Source organism: Frieseomelitta varia, unplaced genomic scaffold (genome assembly GCF_011392965.1).
Source record: "Frieseomelitta varia isolate USP_RPSP 00005682 unplaced genomic scaffold, Fvar_1.2 scaffold_936, whole genome shotgun sequence".
Taxonomy (NCBI): domain Eukaryota; kingdom Metazoa; phylum Arthropoda; class Insecta; order Hymenoptera; family Apidae; genus Frieseomelitta; species Frieseomelitta varia.
In genome coordinates this window covers 91,667-119,045 of record NW_025110741.1, presented here as the reverse complement: position 1 = coordinate 119,045, position 27,379 = coordinate 91,667, and the positions used below count along the sequence as shown (strand labels likewise).

Below are 27,379 nucleotides of genomic sequence, written 5' to 3'. Positions count from 1 at the left end.
AAAACTGCATACCACCTCTGCATGCTTGCTGGAAGTTCTCCATAGTTGGCGCGCTAATCTAAAGCCGCATTTTCATACATATTTCCATACTCCGTTTCCAATTTATCCGGATTCTTCATATGCATACTACCTTTATTGGAATCTCCAATCGCAAGCCTGAAATATTTTAACGTGAATTAGCCATAAAATTGAATGTATTCTAAAACTCGATTTCATATACTCAAAGTGCCAGTCATTCGATATTTCAATAGACGTTGACACGTTTTTTTTCATTTACGTTATTTTTCATTGTATTTAAAAATACAATGGGTGTACGCGCAATCAATGATGATAGCCAATTTTATGGGGAAATGTCTAGTGCGGGTACAAAATTGGTCGTGGTCGATTTCACAGCAACATGGTGAGCTTTTTAGGGTTATATTAAATAAAAGGTTACTAAGATTTAAAAACCCCAATTTCATCGATTTGTAAATTTTCATTTACTTTCTCCTTTTTTCTATACTCACACATATTTGCAAATTATTATTTTATAACATTACTTAAAAAATTATGTTTAATATTTTTGTATGCTGTTGTCATTGACACGACACTAAATAATAATAAACTCGACCTTTTAAAAAAAAACCAAATATAAAATTTATTGAATTTTGAAATAACTATAATCAACCATACTTAATCTTATATATTTCTATAAATATAACAGATATACATGATTAGTCTTATAATTTTATTATAAAATTATCTTGTAATTCTACAGGTGTGGTCCTTGCCAAAGAATTGCACCAATATTTGAACAACTATCATCGAAATATCCAAATGCAGTGTTTCTTAAGGTTGATGTAGACAAATGTGCAGAGATTGCTGCAATGCAAGGAGTTAGTGCAATGCCTACATTCATATTTTATCGCAATCAAACAAAATTGGGCTTATGTCAAGGAGCTGATCCAGTTGGATTGGAGTCAAAAATACAGCAATTTTATGGCAGTGGAGATTCAGAGGATTCTGAGAGTCCAATATCTGGACATGTACGAAATAGTGATAATGCTTATTACCATATTTTTGGAATGATATTTCTTGCTGCAGTTCTGTACTTCTGGAATAAGTACCAATAAGAAAAGTTGTGGTAACCTTCTTTCAGTGGATATTAACACTATTATAACATATTCATTAATAAAAAAAAACCATTAATTGAAATATATAATATAAATCATGTCATCAACTGCATGTACTTATAATTTTATAATATTTTAAATATAATTTCTAAATATATTACAAAATCAAATTTATTGTATTGCATTTAGGTTCTTTCACTCTTAATAAAAACAAGAAAAGTATATATGTATATGTATACATTATTACACTATATGTATACATATTTCCCTGGATGTTTGTACCCAACTTTATCATATATGAAAGTATTACAGATAGGATACGCCACAAAAATACTCTAGAAATTCTCAAATATACTTTTTACAGATGGATCTGTCTAGTTTCATTACAAAGGTACAATGTGAATGTTTAAATGAATCTGATGATCACAACTTCTTACAATGCTTAAATTCTGATGATGGATATTTGGAAAGTGAATGTGATGAACAACTAATTTTATCTATTGCATTTACGCAAGCAGTTAAAGTGCATTCTTTGAAAATTAAAGCTCCCAAAGACAAGGGACCAAAAAATATCAAACTGTTTATTAATCAACCAAGAACCATTGATTTTGACATGGCCGATTCTAATACAAGCATTCAAGATTTGACGTAATAATGACTATTGATTTTATATTGCTTATGTTAAGTAATATTCTATCAAATTTGCTTTAATTATATACTTTTTTATGCAGATTATCAGCAAAGGATATTGAAGAAGGTAATCCAATTTCCTTGCGTTATGTAAAGTTTCAAAATGTACAGAATATACAAATATTTGTAAAAGATAATCAAAGTGGTAGTGAAACAACAAGGATCGATCATTTAGCTATATTTGGCTTACCAATTTCAACAACAAACATGGGAGAATTCAAAAGAGTGAATGGAAAAAAAGGAGAAAGTCATTAACAATCGGTTTACATGTAATGAAACATAAAAAACTATGTTGTGTCAAATAAACTTTCCATGGCCATTGTATTTTCTAAGAACGAAGAAGCAGAAAAAGATTTTTTAATTCTTTGTTGATTGATGATTATGTAACTGGAATCTCCATAATTATGGAACTTTATTTGAAATTTTACCAAGAAATAACAAATATAAATTGAAAATTATTTGTTTATCGATAAATTATTAACAATATCTATTATTGCCTGATTCTGTAAAATCGTAATGTAGTCGTGATATATATTTCTTGGATTATGTACAAAATTATTAAAAAAATATTTAAATAATTTTTATGTGTGCACTTGCTGAATAAATGATCAGATGCAAGTTGCAAAAAATAAAAATTGTTTTGCTTGAATAAATAAAATGATAAAAATTAATAGGTATTTTATTTATCCTCATCAAGAATTATTTATAAGAAATATATATTACATAAAATGTTAAATAAATTATATATTACATAAAAATGTTATTATATATCTATCTTATTATGTACAAAATTGTAAGCACTGTTATAATACAAACTTTATTCATATTAATTTTATTAACATAAATTTTCAGTCAATTCCTTCTTTAGGAAGAAGTTTTATGAATTCGCCAAATGCCACCACAACGGCAAGCTCGTGCCCACCTTTGATCCCATGCTCTAATTGCAGCTGTCCTCGTCATATTTTGAACTTGAGCTTTACCAACACACCTGAAATTTTAATTTATAACAAATTATTCTTGTTTATTTTTATAAGACTGTAGAAAAGGAATCTCCAACAAATTTTAATATACTTATCACATATAATACCTTGTACATTGTTTAACGAGAAGCGGTTGCTTCCCAAGATACAAATGCCTAATACCATCCACAACCTGACCACTATGCATACAACCTTCAACTGGATTAAGTTCAGGTACAAATAATAACTGTTCAGGCTCTATACCATATTCTAACTACAAATGAAATTTAAGATAATCAAAAAACTTAATGAATTGATGAAAAAACATCCACTTCTCTTTACCTGAAGGGGAAAACTTTGATAAAAAAGTACAGGCGTCGCTATAGCCGTTATGCTATTACCCTGATGTAATTGTGGTATCATAATTTGATTAGGTAGTAGGCAACAATCATCTGGAAGAAAGTCATTGTCATAGCACATATATATCTATAATATTTATCACTTTATTGCCATTATAAAAAGATTAGTATCTCTGAAGTATCAATTTCTCGTATCTTCTTGACATTATACAGACGTTATTTATTATTGCATATAATATAATGAAGCGAAGAAATTAATAAGTAATAATAAAATAAAAGATTTAAGTATTTATTCAAAATTTATTTAATCTAATTATATTTCAAATAAAATAACTTTATTTTTTTGTATTTTCATCTTCCTCATTCTTAGAACTATCTTGTAAAATAAGAATTGGTTTCTCGTTATTCAAATGCACAGACCACTCTTTGGCTGACTCTTGGTCAGATTCAATTTTTAAATATACTTCACTCTTTTCCTTCTTAAGACTTTTTATATCCGCAATGAAATATGTTACTTTTTGCTCTTTATTTGTTAACACATCATTTAGTTTTTGCTCTTCTTTCCTATCTTTTCTAATCTGAGAAAAATTACTAGGAAAAAACTGGTTCTCTTCGGTTTTTAGAGAATTACGTTCTCTGTTTCGTTCAGCTTTTTCAGCTTCTCTTATGAGATCGATGAAAAATAATTCTCTTGGCGAAAGAGATCCTTTCGGACTTCCTGTGTCCAATTCATCTTGAGGAGTAATTGTTACTAATTTTAAATAATCTGTCACAGATTCTCTTTGATTCTTCAAAATATCATTTCCAGATTTTAGTATGTCCTCGTCTTTATCATCTTTATCAACATTTTTCTCTATATTTACAGTTCCAACATGTTCAACATTTTTACCCGAATTACGACGATGAATCACAAGAGGAGGAAGATCTTTATGCTTTCTGGTTTTATTATGCTGAGATTCATTCAAATTTGCACTTGATTTCTCTTTATCAGAAACTGAATCGTTTAAAGCTGTACCATATTTTGTATCTTTCAGTTTTATAACTTGCGAATGATCAAGTTTCGTATTAATTAAAATTCTCGATTTTAGAGAATCATTTGTGCCATACGATTGCAATTGTACATCATTATTGCGTTTAATTTCGTAACATTTCCAAATTAAAAGAAAACACAACATAATGAAAAGCCAAATAAAAAAGGCAATAAACCAGTACAAAACGAGCCAACCAACAGACCAACTTTCAGTTTTGCCTGAATGATGAGCAGTGAACGCACTGATTAAAAGAGGAGCCAATATAATCCAATAAATCAAAAATATACAGCATATGACTATAAAAAGTATGGCTAATCTATATGCTTTCGAATATGAATAACAATTTCTTGGATCATTTTTGTTTAATAATAACTTGTGCTTTTTCAAGGCTATCGAATTTGTATGATCTGCTGCAAGTTTTTCACTCATTTTAAAATTGACAAAAAAACAAGATCTCAAAATTACAACAACACTATCACACTATATTTCTTGCACACCGGCATTTCATACACTGAAGAAAAAAATCTGTAATTCCCTTCGAATGTATGAGGAAGTGGTATTTTATCTTACTTCCTACTAATCAACGTATAACGATAAAGTCTCAACGGCTACTTATAGATGTTATATACGAATTATCCATTTTATTACACGTTGTTTATATATATAAATATAGCTACTTTATACTACTTATAATACTATGTAATAATGATGATAACTTACCAATTAAACCATCGTCTACCTGCTGAGTTTGACCATCTCCGTTCGGTTGAACCAATTTTGATAATAAACGGAATAACAGGGCGAGTACATCGAGATTATCGGCACTACGAAGAAATACTGGTAGACATGAAGGGCGCAATAAACCCCATATACGTATAATTACGAGCAATTCTCTTAATGTATTTAAGGCCTTATGATCCTTCAAAAGCTCATACTGCGCCAATATTAGATTTAAAAAAAAAAAAGAAAGAAAAATGAGTATAATTACACAATTTTGAACAAAGGAGTGATTATACTGCTTGAAATTTATTTACTAACGCCGCCTGATTTTATTTGCAATCGTTGCTCTGGAAGACGAGCCAAAAGATTTAAAGCTAGATCCGCGACCCATTGAATTAACTGTTGCAACGACTGAAGCGTACTTGGTTCTACGGTAAATTCTTTGGGATCGAGATGTAAAAGTACCTGGCAATTGCACGTTAATTATGTATTATAATTACAAATTGATATGTTTACGTTCTCACTCTGGAAATAATGTGGGAAATGATGCATTTAATTTCTACCTTATCTACATCAGTAATTGAATCATTAATTACTGTTGCTAAACTTTCCGCTGGTCCTTTGTCATGAGAAATCAAATCCGACGGACGTAACAACGATTTAAATGCTGTTGCTACTGAATGTATCATAAGTAAAGACGACAAATCCGCCGCTTTACTCTGTCCTGGTACTAGCATCCTGAAAATAAATGACTATGATCAACTATGATCTAGAATCACACAACATACAACTACAGATAACGAAAATAAATGACTATCTCTAAGAGAAACTTTTGTGCATAAAAAATAACATGAAACCTGTACAACGATGTTTTGATGCAAAGAAATTGAATATAATGATACTGTTGTATTGGCTGTAATTGTCTGTTAAAAGAAACATCCAATCTTTCACACAATGGCTCGATCATCGAAGATCTCAAACACAGCAATATATCCAACCAATCTAATCCTGTTACTAAACAATACTCCAATAATGTACAAGCATAACTTAATGTTAACGATGGGCCTGTAAAAAGAATCGGTAATACAATATTTCAGGGACAATTTCTTTTTTATATAAGTTTAATAAAAAAAAAAATTACCTCCATCAGGTAATAATTTGTATAAATATAAATTCCCGCGTGTATCACAAGTTAAAAGTACACAGCCGAGCCAAGATAGGTCTATACTTGCTATCGAAACCGAATTTTTAAAATATTTATTAGTTGACTCCTCAGATCGCCATGCCATAGTCAATGAAGAAAACGCTATTTCTTTCAAACAATCTCGGCTTAAACAATGTATAGAAGAATCCGCTAAAGCTACTACAACGTAACTTGGAGGAGGTAATGTGGTGACTATAGACAATTTTGTAGTCGCTAGTGCTACTATTGGTGATTGACAACGATATTGCGATTGATGTTGCCATACCTTTAAATTTGTATTAAAAGTATACAATTAAATAGTTGAACCAACACACAAATTTTATATATATGTATAATCCTTTCAATTTGAACACATACCACTACAGTCTTAAATGGTTCTAACGTTTTGGGTTGAAATAGCTTATGAACTGGTTGCGTTTTTTCTCTTAATTCCCATACTTCTACTACACCACCATTATCGCTATTAACAGCAATAACCAAAGAATCTGCATCTTCCCTAACTACAAACTTTAAATGCGTCACACTCGTATCTACAAAAATAGTTTTATTATTTTATAATCTGACAACATATAATCAATTATATGTATCAATAATGAAAACTTTTTCACTTTGTGAAATACACTACATGTATTGTCTTTTGGCGCACCATCTTGTAGAAAAAAACTAGGCAGTGCTTGTGATGTGATAGTACATTTATCATCATTTTTACGTACTAATACTCTATAACATCTAATTGGTAAACAAATATTTCCACTACTTATGGCTACCAGAATATGACCATCTAAAAGTTTAAAACATTTTATATTAATCTACTAATTATTAGTAAAGTGCATATTTTAATGTCAATCAAAACATAGTTAAATAAGTACTTTTTCCATAACATAAATCAACTGTTGTTATCCTATGCCTTGTGCTACCTAAACTTTCTGTGGAGGAACAAATTGGATTCTGAAAATCTTTTGTAATCATAACAGCACCAACCATGCCTGTAGTTGAAACCACCAATACACCCTCTGCTGCTCTACCACCAAATTGTCTTACAGAGGGAACAAATGGTAAGTGATTAAATTTTTCACTATAATGAATATTATCTTTTTTTTCTGTTACAAGACCTGTCTGAAATTATTTTTTTTTTTTATAAAACCAGTTTGTTGAAACCAATAAAATAATTTCTTAGTATTATAATTACTTTTTTTCCATTGTGAAACCAAGCTGCACCTAATATATGTTCACCGACAAAACAGGTAGAACCAATTGGTACCCAATCATTAAGAACATGATCTTTAAACATCCATAATTGGACATTTCCAACAGAATCACACACAACTAACTTATCACCTGGTAAATCCCATTCTAATGCAGTAATTGTATTTTTATTTGATAATATCCTAATGTGACAGAATAATATTAGCTAATTTTGTGAAATTTTCAAGTAGATAATATTTAAACTATTTAAAAATATTTCATACTTGTGAGTATGCCAAGGCATGTTCAAGTCGCAAACATAAACATGAGATCCCCATGTCTTTCCACTGTTATCATCTAATTCTGTGGTTGTAGTAAAAGCAGCTATGTTACGACTAGATAATGAGCATAGAGATTGTCCCTCATACAGGCTAAAAATTTGATTACTGCATAAACATTAAAGGATTATGTTTTAAAAAGTATATTCTTGGGGTCAATCTTAATTTTATTATATGTTTAAAATTTATAAGAATGTATCTATCAATTATATCAAATTATCAATAGATGTATATATTACAATAAATGAAATATATGTCATCTTTTAATAGTTCATTTGTTACAATACATTAATACAAATAAGCATATTACATCAATGAAAAGTTATTTTCAATTTAATATCAGAATATCTATAAAAATTTGAAAAAAAAGAGAAAATAATAATCACATACCTTTCTTGATTTAGAAATGGTTTTGGTGTCACTTTTCTATTTACAGTATACAGTAAATCCATTGCTACGAGGTTATGTTACGTTACAATTTAATAAATACTATAAAAATACACTCCACTTGTTTACTATATTTATGTATTACAATGCACGAGAATTTGAACTATACTAATATCAATTTTTACTAAATTATGAAGAAAATTATGTTGAAAAAGAAACAACAAAACTACATACACATCACTTTCGTCAGCACTGCGTCACGTGCTAGACTACTCGACTATGTGTTTGTGCTCTAACCCATTCGAATATGCATTCTTCGTTCTGATATAGGTCATACAAAATTATGAAATTTTTGCTATTATTTTTAATTAACTGACCTGCGGCTGAATCTTAAAGCAACAAGTTATAAAATATCGACACTGCCATCCGTTACTTGATTTATGCAAGTGTTAATGCATTTTAACCTCGCTCTATTTGTTTTGATTCGCTTTTGTTCCTCAAAACTGGCTGTATTAATAAATTATATTTGCATTGTTTCTTCCTTATTTATTTCAATTTCCTTTACCTATTTGTACTATAATAAAAACTCAGAATGTTGCTTAATATATGTCTGTGGTTATTTATTTTTTCATGGTGTGGATCAAAACATAGATTATTATTGCTAAAGTGTGACATTAAAACATAATGATATCACTTAAATGCATGGTTTGAAAATCGCATTAAGATTGAAATAATGTTAAAATGGATCATAGATTGCTAGAAATCTTGTTCGTCTATATTTTTGCCTTTTGTTTACTCTGCATGTTATATCTACTTTTTAAAATATACATACATCTCAAAATGATATATTTATCATTAGTTAATTAAATAGTTATTTCCTCTCATTTCTTGTAAATGAAGTAGTTACTTGCAATAAAGTAGTATGTATCAATAATTATTCTTTTTCTATCCTTTATTATCTTTATACACATAGAAATGCTATGATTTGATTTTTGTTTGTGTATTTCTATTTCCTATATGTTATAATTTATGGAATCAGTATATGCATCCCATATATCTAAAGCAGAAAACAATTTAATAATTTCATTACACAGAAAATGGATGGTGGTCGAGCAAAAGGCAGTTCCAAACCAAATGAAAATATTACGAATAAAAATGAAGAACCATTAGGATTAAATACAAAAATTGCTCTTGAAACATTACAACGTGACGTTAGAAGAGTGTTACAGGAATATGAAGAAGAATACAAAAGAAATAAGTAATTTTAACTATTCATTATTAACTATTCATGTTAAAGAACAAATTCCATAATTTATACTCTATGTGCTGTATATAATATCTGCAGAAAATATAAAGCTTGGCTAAAGGACACCTTACATCATCGTAGTCAGTACACAACTCTTTGTTGGACTTCAGCAATTGCACTTTTGATCAATGCCATTATCCTTATTATTACATTCTTCACAATCAACGATACATGGTATGATTAACTCAATTTTTTTTTTTTTTTTCATATATCAAACGCAGTTATATTGTGTAGATAATTATGATGGTAGATATAATGTGGATAATGCTAGTCAAAACTAGTTTTTAATTGTATTTTCTATTAAATGCTAAATACTGTTATAGATCTTCATTTCAAATATGAAAGAATACATGTAACATACAAAATTTTGTACTATTATAGGTATCCTACACTGCCTTATGAAGGACTGACTGTCTGCTGTCTAGTAGTGTTAAATTTTATTTTAGTTGTATCCGATAATAAATTACGACACGAAGAAATTCCTTATAGAGTCCGAGTTCTTCTCGACCAATTAGAAGGTACTTTTACATTTAAATATTCTATACTTTGCTATATTTCTTATTAACTTCTTTCATGTGATATTATTTCAGTGGCAAAGAATACTTCTCAGTGGAATCCGGAAAATTATCCACATTTGTGCAGTCCATTGTCTCCTTGTCTGACTCTGCAGTGGACTTATCGCGATGGTCACATAGTTAATTTACCCTGGGCATTACTAGTTGCTGGTGATATAATTGTTATAAAACCTGGACAACAAGCACCTGGATATTGTGTCCCTTACGATGTGAATTGAATATTCCAATTGTACAATTTAATATACCTCACCATATAAAATAGATGATAATAATGAGAAATCATTTCAGGATGCTGAGGCACCAGTGCTACATACAAGAGAAGTATACAGTCCGCAGGTCCACAGCGCAAATGAAATTTTTTCAACGCCGCAAGCTCGATTACCGTTAAAAAATAAGATCTATAAACTTCAAGAAACCCCTTATTTGATGAACCTTAGAATGGCTTTTGACCAAGCTCTCAATAGGCCGGTTACATATCACAATCGTAAACGGCATCTCTTAATGATTTGTTGCATCGAACAACTAGCTTATCCAATTCTTTTAATCATTGTGTTACTTGTCAATTTGTTTCGATACTTATACGTGACAGAATATTTCGGTGTTGGTTATTGGAATGAGATGTTTTTACTTCAACCAATTGCTATTAGTATACCTTTGCTTCCGTTAGTATTTCCGACTTGTTGGATTTTTTTAAATTGTTTCGGAATGGCTCGTTTCAAAGCTCTGTTTAAGCTTTATCAATCTTCGAAAAAACTTCAGGTTAATATATCTTTAACATAAAGGAACTTCCATGTCGAATGCCGACAGAATTATTCGTACGATATTGCCTAAAATGCATTCGTTTCAGTTTGTGGATCCTTTCGAAGATGCAGATATTTCTGGACCTAGTCATCCAGAAGTAGTGTACAATTGGTTGGAATTAAAAGAGTACTTTTTCAGTATTCTATTTGGTAAAGAGCACATGATGTCAAGATCTGCCAGTATTCTACATGTTTTAGGATCAGTCACGGTATTTTAAACATACAGCTTTGATTTGTTCAGTAATACGAAAGAACGAGTAAAAGCATGCCAATTTCCAGGCACTGTGCTGCGTAGATAAAAAAGGGATTCTTTCGTGGCCTAATCCGACCGCAGAAAAAGTATTTTTTTTACGAAATGCTAATACTCTGTCCCCGTCGTCAAGGTAAATATACTTATCACGAACAGCTTAAATTCATTCAACAGCTGCAGTTACAAAATCATTTTACAGTATCGGTAGTCTAGATAGAACGCCGGAACCTCAGTGTCAGACACAAACTGAAGACTCCAAACAAGATTCAAATAAAACTTCATATATAACGCATGGTAACACGAAAATAAAGAAAACAGTAGACGTAAAAGATTCGTCAGAAAGTTTGTTTTGGCTAAAAAACAAATTAATTTCTAGACATGTCTCATTCAACAGCCGAAGTTTTGGATTTGACTCACGATCATGCTTTGCCATTTCGTCTACAGTTTGACGATCATTCCTGGAGGCAACATTTGAACTCGTTAAAACCTCTAGGTTTAGCCATCCTCCTCAACACGTGTAATATGGACACGCAAGAGCATTATATGCAGTTTTGTTGCCATGTCACATGTGAAGCTCTATATAATGAGAATCTTGTACCGGTTACGAACAGACGGTATGTACCCACGTCGCTAGAATCACGTTTTCCTTTATGTGTTTTGTTGTATTGCATTTGTTTCGTATTTTTCTATTTTGTGTGCATTACTCGAACTAATTCTCCCAAGTGTCAAGCTAATTACATCCAGTTTTATCATACGCATAATCCTGTGAACAGTCCAATTGATAACACGTCCAATTACCAGTAACGTTGATCATACACATTTGTCAGCTACCAGGATCACAATGTAGAAGATAAGAGTGGGTATCAGGCAAAAGATACAATGCAAAGTTCAAGACAGGTGTATTTAGTCGACGAATCAGGGAGCCTTGGACATATGTGGTCAGTCCAACCATAGTTATTTTACGTATCCTCCATATTTATTGTTAATCCGTTTATATGGGTGAATGTATCTGCAAGCATATATATTCATGGGAATGCTAATCACGGGACAATCTCATATATCTGTTCTATTCTTTTCTCATTCGTTCATGTAAATTTCCGTTTATTCAAGTTTGCGTATACGATTCGTACAGGTGTCTATGCGAATTAGCGAAGCAGATAGGTTTCCAAGACCAGGCGCAAAATATATTTCAATTGGAGCAACAGTTGTCTACGTTTAGACATGTCGTAAGCATTGTTCACAATCTTCCATTTGCTGGTCTCTAAATAAAAAAATTACAGCCCTCTCTCTCTCTTTCTCTCTCTCTCTCTCTCTGTGTCACTCTCTATCGCAGCAACCGGAAATGGTTCGACGAGATATAAAGTTCGCACGATCTTTAAGCATCGCAACAAAATTAAAATTTCCATTTCCACACATGGTCGCCGTGGTAGTTAGAGAACGAACCGGCGGCGGTTTACAATTGCTAACACAGGGTACAGCAGACATAATTTTAGATTCCTGTATCGAATTTTGGGACGGCCATGATCTCTGTCCACTTTCAGCATCAGATAGGTACATGAAGATGTAAATCCTTCAGCGAAATCTAGTGTTCGTTTGTACTTATACAGAACATACATTCCAGAAAAAAGGTGCAAGATTTTTATCAAAGAACCAGTCTAACGTCCTATTGCACTGCATTTGCATATAGGCCATTGACGCGTGGTATTTGCGATAAAATGTCTAAAATATATCTGGAGCTTCCCGCGGACAGCAAACATTTGTACGCACCTCATAGAAGTCCTACCCCATTACCTTGGGATTTTAGGAACGTTCTTGATCCTAGAGTGAAAGGCATACTTGGACAATTTCATTCAACCGGTAATACAAAGATGTTACACTTATTATTTCAAGAACTATCCATAATTTCAAATCGATTTACTTTTAAACAAACTTCTACAGATTCCTTGCTGTGTAATGAGAACAAAGACGATAATGTAAGCGATGTGGACAGTTGCTTCGAAATTCAATGCAATCAAGTCTTCATTGGGATGGTGACTATGCAATACCAAGCGCAAACGGATATGGTAGGACATCAGATGATTATGCGTGTATATGTGTAAAGTCGTGTGATGAAAGAAATTTACGCAAAGTGTTTTGAACAGGTACAATTGATCGAGCAATTAGACAGAGCCTGCATCCGATTTGTTCACTTCAGTAAAGAGAACGAACTAAGATCGCGCGTGTTCTCGGAGAAAATGGGGCTCGAAAGCGGATGGAACTGTCACATATCGTTGCTCAGTGAAAGAGCTAGGTACCGTACCTCATTTTTCTGCCAACTATCATTGTCTCTATAAACTATCTTACTTTGCTTATTTTTGCTTTTGGATTAATCTGACAAGTTTGGGGCATGTCCTCATGTTGGAAAGTACAAATATGTTCTTTATTTCGTACGTGTAAAGTCTGTGTATAGAAACATATTGAACACAAAGTATTACACTAATCGTGTATGTCGTTGGTGTTACATTTCTTTCTTATTCGTCGATTAATCTGAATATATATTATATACATATATACATGTATGTCGTCTCTTAGTGTCTTTTTTTCTCTTCTCTAATCTTGTTGTTAAGTCTAAAATAAATGGTGGCAATTGATATAATCAATTTGTTTAACTAGCTACTCGTCATAACTGTGGATGTGAATGTAAAATATGCATGTACGTTACAGGAGACAGCAATGGCTGGAGAGATATCCACACATGCCCCCATCGTATATGTTTGTCTATACCTCTTTCTTTCATTACTGTTACTAATTTGCATGTTTATTCGTTACGCTCTCCTTAATGATAATATCTATTTCTTACTTTATTATCGGTTTCTTCATAGAGTTAAATGTTCTTCGAATGCGATTATCTGGTTTTCTCTTTTCCCCCCCTTTGATTTCAAGTCTTGTCAAGTATTTTAGCCCAGTTTTAAGTACTATTTCTTTCCGACATATTCTTTCCACATATTCTATTTACTTTAACGACTAGAGCATTTAAGTTGAAGCGATTGTATTTGTGCGCCGGTAGTCGATATTTTGAATTGCTTCTTCATTAGCGAATACAACTTTTTAACTACATCGATACTTTTGTACACTTTCTACGATTATTCTAATGCACATGTGTTAATATCTCGTTATTTACATGACATACATAATATACACGAATAAATGTATGTAACTAACACGCCAATATTAGGTCCGAGAGTCCAGTGGGTTGGTGGGTGAGCCAGGCAGCAGCCATGTCCTCACCCACTCCCTCGGCCCAATCTCATCAGCATAATTACTCCTGCATGGATGAGGCCAGCCACTTGCTTAATCGTGTCTCTCCTCGGTATGTTACATATTTACCCTTTTATCACACATATAACACACTAAAAAAAAGAAAAGAAAAGTAATACATCCTCGATTCAGAAGTGTGCCTTCGCTTCACGAACACGATATATTCGATTAAGAAGTCGCCAGATACTCGAACATTAAAGAGCATGCATTCAAACATTTCTGCTGCATAAATATGCTGCATCGATGTGTTCGTGTTTTTAAGGATTCTCTACCCTGCATGAACGACGCGCGGGAAAACCGATTTTCCATAGTATGATTTATCTTATATTGTAGCACAAATTTGGATAATAGCCGTGCCATGAGCATGTCCGCGCCAAGCGCCATAAACACCGATTTCTCTACGGTGAAATTTGACGACGAGACCACGGAGTGGAACGATACCGGGACGTCTCAAGTGAAAAGTGCCATGAGCCACAGGTTCGTCTCTACGCCACTTGAAGTGCTCTCTCCAGATTGTTCTAACGATTACTTCCAACATTACAATATTATTCTCAATTTGCATGGCAGTCTAAGTCATCTAGTACGAAGGATCACTACGAGAACGGGCTCGTCGCACGTTTTGTAATTATTTTTCGTTTTCCCTCCCACTTCTGAGTAGGCTAGTCCTTTTTGATTATTTATTTACCACTTCGTAGTTTCGCTACCGTTAACATCCGTGCCTGAATTTTGCGCACTTGTTGACGATGAATTCGTTTATTAATGATTGAGGTTTATGGTAAGAACAAACGTCTAATAAATAACTTGTTCTCGTTAGGGAGCAGGACACAGTGAGAAGCGAAGACAGCGTGCTTGTACAAAGTGTAGATTTAGGCTCCGGGCAGGAAGCATGGCGGTCTTTAAGTTGCCTTACGGATAGCACGGAGCAAAGTGCTCCTGTAAATTTTGATTTATCAAACAGAGTAAGTTTCGGCGACAAAAAAGATGTACTGTTCGTGCGAATTTCTACGTTCTACGCATTCTTCAGGCAAAACTACCCCGAGGCATTGACAAAATTCGACCGCACATAGAACTGATAGACAATGTACCTCTTTTGGTGTCTCTGTTCACCGACTGCAACACCACTGTTACAAGGGAAATGTTGCACATTATGCAAGATTACGGAGAGGTTGTCTGCGTGCTTGGCTCCTCAGCCAACGCAGAGAACATGCCAATCTTTATGCAAGCGGATGCAGGGTAAATACGTTGTCACGCTAGTAATTAACGAGTGAATTTTCCAAAAAAATTATTAAATATATTATACGTACACAATGTCATTCACAAACAATAATCTCTTTAGGTACGCAACGACCAGGAACTTGATAACTTGTACTGTAAACTGTGTCTTTCTCCATTTCAGCATTTATAACTGGCCGATGGCATATGCGAACCCTCTTCGAAAGAGGTTCTACGTATTGATACGACAATCGATTCGTGGTTTGATAGTCCGTCTTGGATTTAGTTTGCCAAAATCCTCGCTTTCGTGGTCTTTTAACTGTAGGCGTACCAAAATCTCGATAAGATTCTTTCGTCACCGTGTTGTAATCCACCGGTATTGGATGTCGAATCTTTCCTTGGTGCGGTTTACAAGACATCGTCTTTACGTATCCAGGATCCAAGTAAGATAGCTTGAAAGTAGTCGTCATATCGTGCAAGCCATTGATAGTTAAGCACGATTTCGGCACGAAAGCTCTGCGTAATTGCCCGGTTGACGCTTGATACGAAAGTTTATATACCGTATCGAAATCGAACTTTCCAGTTTTATCAGGCACTGTCCTCTCGTGTATCCCATAATGAAATTTTGGTTTAGAAGCACGATCGAATTTCACGTATGACGAGCCATACGTGGTCTCCGACTCGATCTTTAGGGTTGGTTTCCTGTAAGGCCTAGCGTACACCGCAGGACGCGCTTTAGGCGGTTGCAAATATACAAAATTCTCATCTTCACACATAGAATTATTCGGATTCTTTGAAATTTTCGACGCGCGTCGAGGAACGTCGGCAATAAACGCCATTTTAGTGAAAATTTAACTTTTATTTAAAATCGGACGGTATAAAATTCCAATCGGCATAAAGAAAGTAGCAAACATATCTGTCGTACGTTCAATTGTTTAATACAATGTTGGCATAAAATAATGATCGTTATAATCTCATATATATATATATATATATGTACATGTGTATGTTTATGGTTTTAGAGTGGCTATGGAACCGTTATATCCACAAGTTTGTCAAAGAGTTCCGGTATTGATACCAACTAGAGAAGACCAAGGTCCATCCCCAGTCGATTTGAGCAGAGCACTGAATTCTGTTGCCTGTTCGTTAAGCGTTAAACGAGAAGATCCAATTGCGATTTTCCATTTAATTATGGAGGTAAGTGATCATTAGTCATTGCCTCTATCACGATTCTTTAGAATCATTTCATTAAGAGACAAAAATTGAAGAATCTCAACAGCAATGCTATTAAATATTGCTATTAAATATCTTTAATCCAAGACAATCTCAATTACATTTTCATTTCCAAATATTATTATTGTAATCATTTAATATCATTTCGTGCATATTTAGGCTCGGCATTACATGACATGCCTTTGGAATTGCGTACAATTCTGGCTCTGTTGTACAATTACTCTTTCCTTCACTCAAGCTCTGTCTGGTTTCTTGCTGCTACCGCCACTATTTTCAGTCGATCAAGTCTTATGGTTGTGTTGCTTAATCATTCCAATGTTGTCTATATCCATGATCGCAACGCCTATGGATCCTACTATAATGCAACGTGCAACTGGCAAAAATCAGTGCACTGTAAACGGTCAGGTAAGAAAGTAATGTCTGTGTAATTCTATTTTTTTTTTTTTTCTACCGAATTTCAAATGAACACTCCTCTGTCCCTGATTTTTCAGATTGCATTGTTCGTTTTATGGTGTTACGGCAGCAAATTCTTGCCAACGGTCATAACGATAGTACTGTCGCAGTGTATTTCGTTTCTGACTTTGTGCCCTACTTACACAACAGACTCCAAGTGCCTGTATGTGTACCCGAATGCACAGGGAAATGTTTCATGGGGCGGTTGGGGAGATAAACCAAATATTATTTTAGTAATACAACATTTTGCCTTGTCTCTGTTAGTTTTACATTTAGGTAAGGTTTGTCAGTTTCAAAACAATACTTTCGAAAACTACGTACTGTATCGAATTCTATTCAAATTCTATTAAACATTTCTTCTTTCTACAGTAACGATATCCGTAGGCTTTGTACATAGAGAGTATTCCATTTGGAAGAAACAGCCATTTAATAATTACGTATGGTTCTTCGGTGCATTTATAGCGTGAGTATATAAAATTCATAACTACTAAGGCGTGCGACGGATTTAATTCTTGCATTTAATCACCCACAAACATGCCATTCGATATTGCATTCTTTTAGATTATGCGCACAAGCAGCATTTTCAGGAACTGTGTTCTGTAAATTTTGGAAAGACGAGGGGCAAAGTATCGAGGATTTTCCCCTACATCTCCCTCTGTTCTTCTTAATTTCATTGCCGCTGATTTTTGCAATAAACGAACTGATCAAATGGCAAGAGATTAAGTAAGTACAGAAACTTCGAAATATCGGGAGAAGTGTTTAATAACTTTCTAACATTTTAACAGGGTGAACGTGAGATATCAAAAGAGAGCACGGCTTGAATTTGGTACAAAACTTGGAATGAATTCACCGTTTTAGAGTATTTTTATTTTAAACAAGAGATGAAAGGACAACAAATAGCCAAATTACGATGAAACACGAATAAATACGAATTGCAGTCAAAAAGAACTAAAATACTCAAATTTCGCATAATATCCTTATTCTATTACACTGTATTTCCTGAAAATCGAGATTTTTTATCTTGGTTATTGATTCTAAGGCGCACCAAACAATGCGATATTGAGAAATGCAATTCAGAAGTATAATGTTACGATTTAAAGTATAAATTTATTCGCATAATTGTACAATTATCCGAACGAAGTGTTTAAAATCCTCTATTTGAAATTAAACAATATCGCTGGCTATTTTGCCGTACGTAATTAATCCAGTAACATTAGTATTTCAAACCGCGTAGTTTTGAAATGTGTACAGTTGTTTTCGTGATATTCGATAACTTGATATCAAAGTATTTATATTTTTGTATAACACGAAACAATAACGATATTTTATATTTTAGAAATCAACGCGTTGCAAGGTAACATCTGCTGTTTCAAGTTTATGCGATATGATTGTCGGAATTATAAATATTCCAATACATGATCTTGTCCTCGTTTCAGTTTGACTTGTTGCTATTTAACTTCTTGGAACGCACCCTTTTCTAAAGATAAGATCCACGTTTATGAGTAGAAATTATCAATCGCTAGAAAATTCGAACAAACGAAATCAAAGTAATTTATTCAATCGTTTGATCTTTTTGTTTCAATAACAACAAGCATGAAAAAAAACATGCTAGACGAAATGATAAAATGAAATACCGTTGTTATCTAGATTTAACAATTTTAGTATTATTTGTAGCAAATATGTATAGATCTATCGTTGTGTTCCTATAGAAAATAATTTATGTTCTAGCGATAGAAGAATACTGCTTTTAGCTGAATTTCTTAGGGTGTCTGTTTTGCATGACCAATTATATTATTTGTAAGAATTATCTTGCGTGTGAATGTTTTAAAAACGTGATTATTATACTTTGGAATTAGATGGTAGAAAAAGATGACAAGTTAATATGTAAGGTCGGTGATCATTTTAGAGAAAAATAACGTAATATTTCGATATATCCTAACTTATTCTAAAAAATACCGTACCGTATATTATTTTATATTCTACCGATACATTACATATTGCTGTTCAATAGTGAAATTAAAATATGTATAATTCATTTAAAATTCGAGCTTCATTAGGTCGATAGATAATTTCAATTGTAAAAAAAAATTTCTACAAAGTTACTAATTTATGTATATTATTAGAGACTTTTATATCCTTGATTTTTATAAAATCAACCGAGAAACTTTATTAAATACAAGTACAATGACTGTAAAATAATTGATTAAAATTAAAATAAATTTTTTCTTTAAATTTAATATATCCCTTTCCCACTTAATAACAATTTCCTATTTAATGAATAAAGAAATATAAAATCCAAGTAAGATCATCTTTTACAATTATTTATTGCCTTTTGTATTGTAGCCAAGATCAGCACGATAAATACGGCGGAACAAATAACAGTAGAATGTACAGCTTCGTATAATAATTTCGGCGAGAATACTGACCAGACGAATAAATGATAACGCTGAATACTAATTATAATTGTATAAATAGCTACTGGCAACAACCTCCATGTAGTATATATTTTACTAATTCGTACAATTGTTTCACAAGTACTAAAAAAGGTTTACCACATGTTAGTACTTCATTATTTGAAGTATTAAATCAAAACTACTTACTTATATGGATGCTGTAAGATCGCATGGTAAATAAGCAAAAAGTAGGACAAAAGAGGTGCTGCGTAGGTATTAATTATTAATAACGAGCCATTAATAAATGGCATATATGATTGTACACCAACGTAACCCGCAGCTACATCGACAGTTGCTAAACTATTAGAATTTCCCTGTAGAAAATTGTTTCGTTTAAATTTTGTAGAAAAATTGTTTGATGTTAGATTATTACCTGATAGAAGTAAAATACATTCCCAATCCAGGTATACAATAACACCCAACTATTTTGCGTAATATCGTTTTTAATTATCTCGTAAATCACGCTGCTAAAGATTATTTGGAATGGTAAGAGTATTACGCTATGTGGTTGATGAAGCATCGCTACGACCATAATCCACATTTGTAGAATAAAATACAACGAAACTCTTGGAAAAAATCTACTACAGCATTTTCTTATACAGATAAGGTCATAAATGTACTTCGTCAAGTTTATTACAAGTAAAAACCAGAAAATTTGTACTTCAAATATTCCTCTGTAACAAACAATCGTATTTCAAACTGTGAATTTTCAATGCAATCAACAAGCTTACCTAGTTGGAGGGTAAAATGGTATTTTGGCAACCCTATTATTATGCATATGACGAAGATAAATGCATACACTAATTATGAAATTCAACGCTAACGATAGCTTTTTGTGCGTTTTATTTTCGTGAATAAAATCGATCCATATCAGAAGTGCAAGACCTGAGAAAATGATTTCGAAGACTTCAGAATATTTTCTAATTTCGATAATTTGAATGGTAATCGGTAATTGAATTACCAGCAATGAGTACGATCGTCATACCCAATCTGCTTTCTTGTTTTATTAAAAATCCTGCTATATCAGGAAGATGAGCATACTTATCTCCAGTACTATTTAATTTTCTAAGAATTCTGTGTCCTATTAATAGTAAGAAAAGCTTAATACTAATTTGTGCATATAAATTTCGTTGATAGTGGCTGAAACATAATGCTTAATATACTCAATAATTCAATTCTCTATGGTGGAAAAAAAATTATCTTACGATTGTGAGAATTCTCTTGCAAAACATCTTCTGAGAAAATTGTGAAGTAGCAATATGAGGACTGTAACCCAATAGAAATACCAAGTCTGATGTTCTTCTTCAACAAAACTGGTACCAATAAAGCTAATTGCGTGTATTAATGTTCCAAATGAAAGAAACCACTCTTCTATCCCATTTTCAATTATCTAATTTTTAAAAAAGATACTATCTTAATAGCAAGCAAAATTTTTAATTATTTGGTTTTATATAATTTCTTTTACCTTGACCCTAAAAATGCTGAAACTTCTAATATTAGCAAGCAAGTAGGAATTTATTATCAAAACAATTATTATACACGATGTTATTATTAAATTACTTGTATGAAGTAATGCTGTGTTTTCCTCCTTGCAAAAACAATTGACTATTAGCCATAAAAGCACATTTAAGAAAATGAAAAATACGACACCTTTCAATGATGCTGATTTAAAAGATATTTCTCCTGCTAAAATACAAATAATCTGAAATAATTTTTAACTTGTGTTATATGAAAGCATTAGCATAACTAAGAATTAAACTATCTTTTTGATTCTCACTTGACATAGGAAAATTATGGCTACTGTTATTATTTGAAAATCATATTTTACTATGCTACTTATGAGAATTTCTTTCATTCCTTTCAATGCAGTCTTATAAGAAAGTACAATATCATCTGTCATATCATCTGGATGATCTTTGGTATTTAACCATGCATTGTGAAGCTTTATTGCTTCCAAATATTTATGATATGCATCTGTAATAATAAGTAGACACAATATTATTTGAAAAGTTATATGGGATTAAATATAATTAATTGACTCACATTCAGATTCATAACCAACTAACTTTTGAAAGTGATTAAATACTTGTTTTGAATTGTAATAAAGTATGAATAACTTTTTTGAAATAGGTAAATCATATAAAGCATCCAAGAAAATAGTTCCTATATTAGAGTATGGTATTGGCACTCCCAAAATAACAGACAATGTAGATGCAATATCTATTTGTGATATTTCTATAGGGTCTTTAATGTAATTTTGATGGTTTTTTGTACCAATTATAACAAAGGGTACAGTTGTTTCTGATACTGTTGAACCACCATGACCACCAGAATCTTTCATCCCATGATCCCCACAGATAATAAATACAGTAGAATCATTATTCTGATTCTAAAAATAATAAGTTTATACTAATTTTATGAATGTATAAAATGAATTGTAATTTTTGTATTTTTGGAACAACGATATTTTATAATATATACTCATTGAGCGTTAATATTTTAAATACTATACTACACCTACCCATTCCTGAACTTTAATTTGAATTTTTGCTATCACATTATCCATTTCTTTAAGTTTGGTTTTGATTAATGGACTAAATGGTCCATGAACATGACCAATATGATCAAGTCCTAAATAATGAAGGATCATTATAGACCAATCATTATTATTATACAATTCTTCTTGTATATGTCTAGTCACATTATCATCAACCTGAATTATAAAAATTCATTGTAACTATGGCATTCTATAAAGATATAATGAAGACAGAAATAGAAAATACCTCTGTAAAATCTGTTACAAAAAATGATGTGGTGCCATCATAACGGTCAAATATGGAGGGAAACAAGGTGATCCAAGTGTCATCTCCATAAAATACTGATTTATAACCAGCTTTTTTTGCTTGATAGAGCAAACTATCACCAGTTACTGGTTTACTTCCAAAATTTAAAGCTACATCAATAAAACTTGGTATCATACCAGTGGTAATTGCCTAAAGTATATGAAATATCTTTTATATGTATATCGAATTTTCAAAAATAGAGATTCACAAAAAATTTTACTTGATATCTGGCACCTTTATTCTAGGCATTGTAACAGTTGGTGGTTGTACTTTGGTTTGTAACAAATAAGCAGAAGAATTTACTATAAGACTACTTGTTATAGGCATTGCGATCTTTCCAACTGATCCTTCTATAAAATCCCATCTCAAAGCATCAATAATCAGAACGATCAATCTTTTAGCTATTGGTTCATACAATGTATCTATCTTTACTCTAAAAGAGTTATGTGATACAAATTGGATAAAATACAATTCTTTCATCATTCCATATTTTTTTTTTTTTTTTTTTTGGCATACACACTTATCAAACTTACCTTGTATTTTCAATAAATTTTGGTATATCATCTTGTGTTGCTATAGTGTTATCACAATGCATCAAAGGAAAGAATCCGTACAAAAATAATGCAATGGATAAAGGTGCAATAAAAACTATATATGACAATATAATAATATTTTTATCCATCTCGTTACTCTCCATATGTTACTCTCTATTATTTTATATAATTTTGAGGTTAAACCAACAAAAGACCAAATATACAACAATTTTCTATCAAGTACATTTTTGTCAGTCCTCATTTCCTCATTAAGAAAATATTACAACCTGTAACTTGCTTCAAATAAGATTTCGTTCAAAGACAGAAAATTATTTTATACTACATTAAAGATTTTCATATTTTATAAAACTGAGTAAACTTATCTCCTCTGTGCGGTGGCGGTAAATTTTAAGCAAACAAAACTTAATCACAGATGTTTATTTTTCAAGTAATTGCTAGAATTTTTCAAATTTATAAAATATAAAAAGTTTAATGCATCCAATGTAAGAATAAAAAGATGATCAATACATTATTTTTTAACTACTTTTTCACGAATATCTACTTTTTATACGGGAAATTCTGAAATACTCAACAAGGGTTACCAACTAGTCGTAAAATCGGAGCAATTGAATGCAAATGTATATATAATTTTTCTCATAAACAGTTAAAATTTATTCTACTATCGTACCTTTATACCTTCTTGATCAAATTTTAGCATATTAAATATTCTACAAAAGTTAAATATATTGTTTTATAGAAAATGATTGCAAATCACGCTGCATTTCGTTGATAAAACTCGAACACAATCCGATCAATAAATGGAAGCGGACTTTATTTTATCAAGTAGAATCCACTCAGTCAGCGAACACCCACAGCGACGCATTATGTTTCGGTAATCAGAATTTCAACGTAGCGCAATTTCTTACTTTTCATCTCTAAGTTGAACTATCACATTGTTTAGCTCATTTAATACACCGTGAGTATGTTAAATTAACGAAGTCAATTTATTTCACTTCTAGAAAATTTATAAGAATTCTACCATTTACCTGTATACAAAAACTTTTTATCTTTTTAAAGATTAAAATTGTAGATTTAATGAAATAATAAACTGCAATTTTTGGGTGAAAATATTCTTAAAAATACCTATACACGATTTCAGAGAGAAATGGCATCAATAGAAAAGAGTTGGAAAGAAGCAACCGACGGTTTAAATAGTGATGTCTGTGATACATGGTTCACAAAACTTCAAGAAGCATATTCAGAAGAAAAACGTACTTATCATAATCTAGATTCTCTTTGTGATAAATTGAATTGTTATTATGAAATTAAGGATAACTTGAAGAATCCTCAAGCTGTGCTTCTTGCCTTATTTTTTCAGAAGTAAGTAAGGCTCAAGCAAAAGAACGACATAAAATGAATGACAACTATAATTTGAATAATTTATATTGAACTTTAAAGGCATTAACTAACTTAAATTAAATTTTATAGCTTTGAATATGATCCTAAAGCTTTAGATGGTGAAAATAAGAATTTAGAGCATTTTAATGCATTTGCAGACGAAGCTGAAATTCCTGCTGTAACTATCATTCTATAATATTAGATTGTTACGCTCATCAGTAGAGGAATATACATTTTTTTACATTGTTTTTTATGCACGTAGGATGCACAATTAAGAGAAGAAGCTTGTGAACTTCTGAAAGTAGCTGCAACACATAGTACTGATGCACATAAAATTGGTGGTGCCTTTGGTGGTGAAGATGCTCATTACTTTTTAGATTTGGACATGGCTGTGTTAGGTTCTTCTCCAGAAAGTTATGCAGAGTATAGAGAAAAAATACGTGGAGAATACTCTTTTCTTAGTGAGCCAATGTATACTGCATTACGTTTAAAGGTAATAGTATCACTGAATGAATAATATAAATATATTTTTTCCTATTATATATTATTCCTTAACTATTCTCTTTTATATGGATCAGGTACTGCAAAACTTTGTGCAGATTCCAAATATTTTTGCCACAAAGGAATTTCGAGAAAAGTATGAAGAGCAAGCACGACAAAATATTCAAGCTGAAGTTGAATTGTTGTCTTAGGATAATTAATGAATTTTATGCATGAGAAGATATATCTTTATGAGATTTTTGTTACCAAATATGTTTACTATTTGATTAATTAAAAACGAGAAAGTAAGGTATTAATTGACACAGAATTCTTTTAATGTGTCAGTAGACTTTGATCTCCATGTAGAGTAAAGTAGTACAAACCTATATTTTGTGTATTAGCATTTAAAGTGATGAATGTTAAATGTCATTCACACAAAAGTGTAATATATTATTAAATAAGAAGTACATTCATGTCTTATATTTAGCACCAAAACTATCTAATCTATTCTGTTTTATTAAACAAAGATAATTTTCACACTACAACAAATTATAAGGCTTTTATTTTCAATGCTAAATCTCAAACATGAATGTATATCTGTCTGTACTATTATTATAGTATGATTTTGTTTCAATGTTCCTATGTTTGTACTTTTTTATTTCTAATATACATTTGTTTCAACAATGAAATGCAAAAGCTTATTTCCTAACATTTAAATATGTATTTATGTCTCAATGGCAACATTTGTAACTGATATTATAAAATTTGATATTATGTATTCGGTTAATGAACAAATTTTAAATATTGTTGTATTGAATTTCATATAACTATAAAACACAATATAAAATGAAGCTATAGAACTGTCAGTCTATCATAGAATCTTTTTTACTTAACTGAATAAATTGATGTAACTCTTTACATATGTTATTATAAGATAAAAAGAAAGTATTACATATGTATTATTATATGTATTACATATGTAATATCTTGTATTATTTTATAATATCAAAATGAAATTAATTGTTTAATTTGACAGAATAACTTTACAATTATTGTTGGAAAATATACTTTATTCTTTCGTATTTGTTCAACTATTATACTATGGAAACACAGTCGATAACATTAACAATGTTACTAATGTCATTGATGTCAATTGTTTAAGCATACAAAACTTTAATCAACTAAAGATATAAAATTTGAACATATTCGACTAACCTTGGTAGGCTATCGGCTTCAGTTACGTCGTAGTTGTACCATTCCAAAGAAATCCATAGAATCTTCTTTTTAATTTACGTCATACACTTTAATACAAAAAATATTTATAGATGGAAGCAATATTTTACACAAAACAGTATTATTTATCCGATTTACACCACTTGAACGAGCGAACAAACGATATCAAAATACGCGGTTTCTTGACTGCACAGAAGTGCGCAACATTTCGATAATTCAAATCAGTTCGATAATTGAAGTCAGCTCAATGTATCGCATAAATCGATATTGATTTAAATGCTCTCTACGCTTACTCTATACGACAGCAATGGTTTTTCGAACTTAATTACGAATAGATAACTCTAAAATTTTAACAAATATAACTTTAACATATATATTTTAACAAATATATCTTTAAATAAGTGTTGCATGCAAAAAATTAATAAGATTAACATCGTGTCCGCAATATAAGAGAAAAATATTTCTTGCATGTTCTCTTAAATATCCAACATCAAACGCTATTGATTTTGTTTTAGCATAAAATTGATCAATCAACATTGTTTACTTCGGTTTCTAAGTAACTACTCGAGATTATGCTGTATAGATGCCCGTGATTCGAGTATTTCCAAGAAAAATTAATCAAGAGTTAGTATAGTTGTTCATTATCAGATACAATCTGGTACTGTAGTTATATTTTTAATATATTGTACTGTCTCAATTAAATATGGATAATCATCTAACGAACCACGATAACGAACGTGAGGTGAGAATCATTATTAGTTTAAATAATTTTTTCATAATTATACGTATAAAGAGAGAGAAATAATCAGTAGTTTCTGTAGTACTTCTGTTTGCTTTAGCTCTTTTTTATTTTCGATATTTATCGTAGATGTTAAAATATCAGAATACTTATCGTCTGGAAGCTTACAATCCCTTTAAAATAGACCCAGTAGATAAGATTATAAAAACGATAATGATTACCAAACTAGAAGATATCTCTTATGATGCTGCGGAGTGTCTGAATGTTTGCCAGTCAGTAGCTACAGATATTAGGGAAAAAATTAAAAATTTGAACTTTGATAGGTAATTACTTTCTTTTTCTTGATACACTTTACCTTAATAAATTCAAGAATTATTATATAATTTAATTAATTAACATTCCACATTTATTTTCAGATATAAGATTGTGGTTAATGTAACTATCATAGAGAAAGCAAATCAATCTATACAATCATCCATGGGATTTCTTTGGGATGCTAAAAGAGACAATTACTCCACATTTACATACGAAGCTCGAACTTTTCATGCTTGTTGTTGTGTATTTGCTCTTTACCATGAATAAATTAGAC

General features: G+C 31.5%; 8 protein-coding genes across 17 annotated transcripts; 4 read left to right on the top strand and 4 right to left on the bottom strand.

Annotated features, from left to right (window-relative positions):
* The first annotated feature begins 200 nt into the window (after positions 1-200).
* LOC122537864 (thioredoxin-like protein 1) lies at positions 201-2,123 on the top strand. The gene is made up of 4 exons (XM_043671481.1): positions 201-400; positions 758-1,025; positions 1,477-1,760; positions 1,844-2,123. Exons 1-4 carry the CDS (start codon positions 306-308, stop codon positions 2,055-2,057), a joined length of 861 nt encoding a protein of 286 aa, XP_043527416.1. The 5' UTR covers positions 201-305; the 3' UTR covers positions 2,058-2,123.
* Positions 2,124-2,605: 482 nt separating this feature from the next.
* Positions 2,606-8,238, bottom strand: LOC122537861 (mediator of RNA polymerase II transcription subunit 16). 5 transcript variants are annotated; one of them, XM_043671477.1, is made up of 15 exons: positions 8,222-8,238; positions 7,989-8,087; positions 7,545-7,691; positions 7,265-7,463; positions 6,945-7,191; positions 6,701-6,856; positions 6,433-6,605; positions 6,013-6,340; positions 5,729-5,936; positions 5,435-5,609; positions 5,190-5,336; positions 4,872-5,085; positions 3,104-3,213; positions 2,890-3,035; positions 2,606-2,790 (listed from the first exon to the last, which is right to left on the bottom strand). In XM_043671477.1, exons 2-15 carry the CDS (start codon positions 8,048-8,050, stop codon positions 2,667-2,669), a joined length of 2,436 nt encoding a protein of 811 aa, XP_043527412.1. In that variant the 5' UTR covers positions 8,051-8,087; positions 8,222-8,238; the 3' UTR covers positions 2,606-2,666. The 5 variants fall into 5 exon arrangements, with proteins under 5 accessions (XP_043527412.1, XP_043527410.1, XP_043527411.1 ...); XM_043671475.1 differs by having other exon boundaries at positions 7,545-7,706; positions 8,222-8,237; XM_043671476.1 differs by lacking the exon at positions 8,222-8,238 and having other exon boundaries at positions 7,989-8,131.
* Positions 3,441-4,614, bottom strand: LOC122537863. The gene has a single exon (XM_043671480.1). It carries the CDS (start codon positions 4,578-4,580, stop codon positions 3,456-3,458), a length of 1,125 nt encoding a protein of 374 aa, XP_043527415.1. The 5' UTR covers positions 4,581-4,614; the 3' UTR covers positions 3,441-3,455.
* Positions 8,239-8,299: 61 nt separating the features above from the next.
* LOC122537858 (transmembrane protein 94) lies at positions 8,300-18,999 on the top strand. Of its 2 annotated transcripts, XM_043671468.1 has the most exons (27): positions 8,300-8,427; positions 9,080-9,243; positions 9,331-9,465; positions 9,673-9,809; positions 9,882-10,075; positions 10,155-10,625; positions 10,714-10,875; positions 10,946-11,049; positions 11,116-11,210; positions 11,293-11,530; positions 11,744-11,854; positions 12,049-12,142; positions 12,250-12,467; positions 12,538-12,773; positions 12,855-12,979; positions 13,058-13,206; positions 13,620-13,667; positions 14,131-14,265; positions 14,547-14,690; positions 15,028-15,172; positions 15,238-15,446; positions 16,448-16,622; positions 16,818-17,063; positions 17,150-17,387; positions 17,481-17,574; positions 17,673-17,834; positions 17,897-18,999. In XM_043671468.1, exons 2-27 carry the CDS (start codon positions 9,083-9,085, stop codon positions 17,967-17,969), a joined length of 4,299 nt encoding a protein of 1,432 aa, XP_043527403.1. In that variant the 5' UTR covers positions 8,300-8,427; positions 9,080-9,082; the 3' UTR covers positions 17,970-18,999. The 2 variants fall into 2 exon arrangements, with proteins under 2 accessions (XP_043527403.1, XP_043527404.1); XM_043671469.1 differs by lacking the exons at positions 11,744-11,854; positions 13,620-13,667.
* LOC122537860 (GPI ethanolamine phosphate transferase 2) lies at positions 11,570-23,757 on the bottom strand. Of its 4 annotated transcripts, none has more exons than XR_006308710.1 (14): positions 22,941-23,430; positions 22,642-22,840; positions 22,348-22,557; positions 22,086-22,277; positions 21,608-21,953; positions 21,342-21,538; positions 21,030-21,266; positions 20,770-20,954; positions 20,526-20,704; positions 20,296-20,449; positions 19,938-20,238; positions 19,712-19,878; positions 11,748-11,925; positions 11,570-11,679 (listed from the first exon to the last, which is right to left on the bottom strand). XR_006308710.1 is itself a non-coding variant. In XM_043671470.1 (14 exons), the coding sequence occupies exons 2-14, from the start codon at positions 23,102-23,104 to the stop codon at positions 19,417-19,419; spliced, it is 2,763 nt and encodes a 920-aa protein (XP_043527405.1). In that variant the 5' UTR covers positions 23,105-23,227; positions 23,629-23,757; the 3' UTR covers positions 19,412-19,416. The 4 variants fall into 4 exon arrangements, 3 of the variants coding, with proteins under 3 accessions (XP_043527407.1, XP_043527405.1, XP_043527406.1); XM_043671470.1 differs by lacking the exons at positions 11,570-11,679; positions 11,748-11,925 and adding exons at positions 19,412-19,648; positions 23,629-23,757 and having other exon boundaries at positions 22,941-23,227; XM_043671472.1 differs by having other exon boundaries at positions 11,570-11,925.
* On the bottom strand, positions 15,440-16,453 carry LOC122537865. Its single transcript, XM_043671482.1, has one exon. It carries the CDS (start codon positions 16,262-16,264, stop codon positions 15,524-15,526), a length of 741 nt encoding a protein of 246 aa, XP_043527417.1. The 5' UTR covers positions 16,265-16,453; the 3' UTR covers positions 15,440-15,523.
* Positions 23,698-25,677, top strand: LOC122537868. Of its 2 annotated transcripts, none has more exons than XM_043671484.1 (5): positions 23,698-23,832; positions 24,100-24,320; positions 24,429-24,516; positions 24,601-24,831; positions 24,917-25,677. In XM_043671484.1, the coding sequence occupies exons 2-5, from the start codon at positions 24,106-24,108 to the stop codon at positions 25,028-25,030; spliced, it is 648 nt and encodes a 215-aa protein (XP_043527419.1). In that variant the 5' UTR covers positions 23,698-23,832; positions 24,100-24,105; the 3' UTR covers positions 25,031-25,677. The 2 variants fall into 2 exon arrangements, with proteins under 2 accessions (XP_043527419.1, XP_043527418.1); XM_043671483.1 differs by having other exon boundaries at positions 23,761-23,916; positions 24,917-25,672.
* A 462-nt stretch (positions 25,678-26,139) lies between these two features.
* LOC122537869 (dynein light chain Tctex-type 5-like) lies at positions 26,140-27,379 on the top strand. Its single transcript, XM_043671485.1, has 3 exons — positions 26,140-26,793; positions 26,920-27,113; positions 27,207-27,379. Exons 1-3 carry the CDS (start codon positions 26,755-26,757, stop codon positions 27,370-27,372), a joined length of 399 nt encoding a protein of 132 aa, XP_043527420.1. The 5' UTR covers positions 26,140-26,754; the 3' UTR covers positions 27,373-27,379.

Excerpts from the sequence above, each read along its gene's own strand:
- LOC122537868 (XM_043671484.1), top strand. The coding sequence starts at position 24,106 with ATGGCATCAATAGAAAAGAGTTGGAAAGAAGCAACCGACGGTTTAAAT. Across the intron at positions 24,517-24,600 it reads ACGAAGCTGAAATTCCTGCT|GATGCACAATTAAGAGAAGA; the intron begins GTAACTATCATT and ends TTATGCACGTAG. Across the intron at positions 24,832-24,916 it reads ATACTGCATTACGTTTAAAG|GTACTGCAAAACTTTGTGCA; the intron begins GTAATAGTATCA and ends TATATGGATCAG.
- LOC122537864 (XM_043671481.1), top strand. The coding sequence starts at position 306 with ATGGGTGTACGCGCAATCAATGATGATAGCCAATTTTATGGGGAAATG. Across the intron at positions 1,026-1,476 it reads AGAGTCCAATATCTGGACAT|ATGGATCTGTCTAGTTTCAT; the intron begins GTACGAAATAGT and ends TACTTTTTACAG. Across the intron at positions 1,761-1,843 it reads ACAAGCATTCAAGATTTGAC|ATTATCAGCAAAGGATATTG; the intron begins GTAATAATGACT and ends TTTTTTATGCAG.
- LOC122537860 (XM_043671470.1), bottom strand. The coding sequence starts at position 23,104 with ATGGAGAGTAACGAGATGGATAAAAATATTATTATATTGTCATATATA. Across the intron at positions 22,558-22,641 it reads TTACAATGCCTAGAATAAAG|GCAATTACCACTGGTATGAT; the intron begins GTGCCAGATATC and ends CATATACTTTAG. Across the intron at positions 21,539-21,607 it reads AGTTGGTTATGAATCTGAAT|ATGCATATCATAAATATTTG; the intron begins GTGAGTCAATTA and ends TTATTATTACAG.
- LOC122537869 (XM_043671485.1), top strand. The coding sequence starts at position 26,755 with ATGGATAATCATCTAACGAACCACGATAACGAACGTGAG. Across the intron at positions 26,794-26,919 it reads ACCACGATAACGAACGTGAG|ATGTTAAAATATCAGAATAC; the intron begins GTGAGAATCATT and ends TATTTATCGTAG. Across the intron at positions 27,114-27,206 it reads AAAAATTTGAACTTTGATAG|ATATAAGATTGTGGTTAATG; the intron begins GTAATTACTTTC and ends ATTTATTTTCAG.
- LOC122537858 (XM_043671468.1), top strand. The coding sequence starts at position 9,083 with ATGGATGGTGGTCGAGCAAAAGGCAGTTCCAAACCAAATGAAAATATT. Across the intron at positions 9,244-9,330 it reads GAAGAATACAAAAGAAATAA|AAAATATAAAGCTTGGCTAA; the intron begins GTAATTTTAACT and ends TAATATCTGCAG. Across the intron at positions 11,211-11,292 it reads AACTTCATATATAACGCATG|ACATGTCTCATTCAACAGCC; the intron begins GTAACACGAAAA and ends ATTAATTTCTAG.
- LOC122537861 (XM_043671475.1), bottom strand. The coding sequence starts at position 8,050 with ATGGATTTACTGTATACTGTAAATAGAAAAGTGACACCAAAACCATTT. Across the intron at positions 5,337-5,434 it reads CAATTACTGATGTAGATAAG|GTACTTTTACATCTCGATCC; the intron begins GTAGAAATTAAA and ends TGCAATTGCCAG. Across the intron at positions 3,214-4,871 it reads GGTAGACGATGGTTTAATTG|ATGATTGTTGCCTACTACCT; the intron begins GTAAGTTATCAT and ends ACTTTCTTCCAG.
- LOC122537865 (XM_043671482.1), bottom strand. The coding sequence starts at position 16,264 with ATGGCGTTTATTGCCGACGTTCCTCGACGCGCGTCGAAAATTTCAAAG.
- LOC122537863 (XM_043671480.1), bottom strand. The coding sequence starts at position 4,580 with ATGAGTGAAAAACTTGCAGCAGATCATACAAATTCGATAGCCTTGAAA.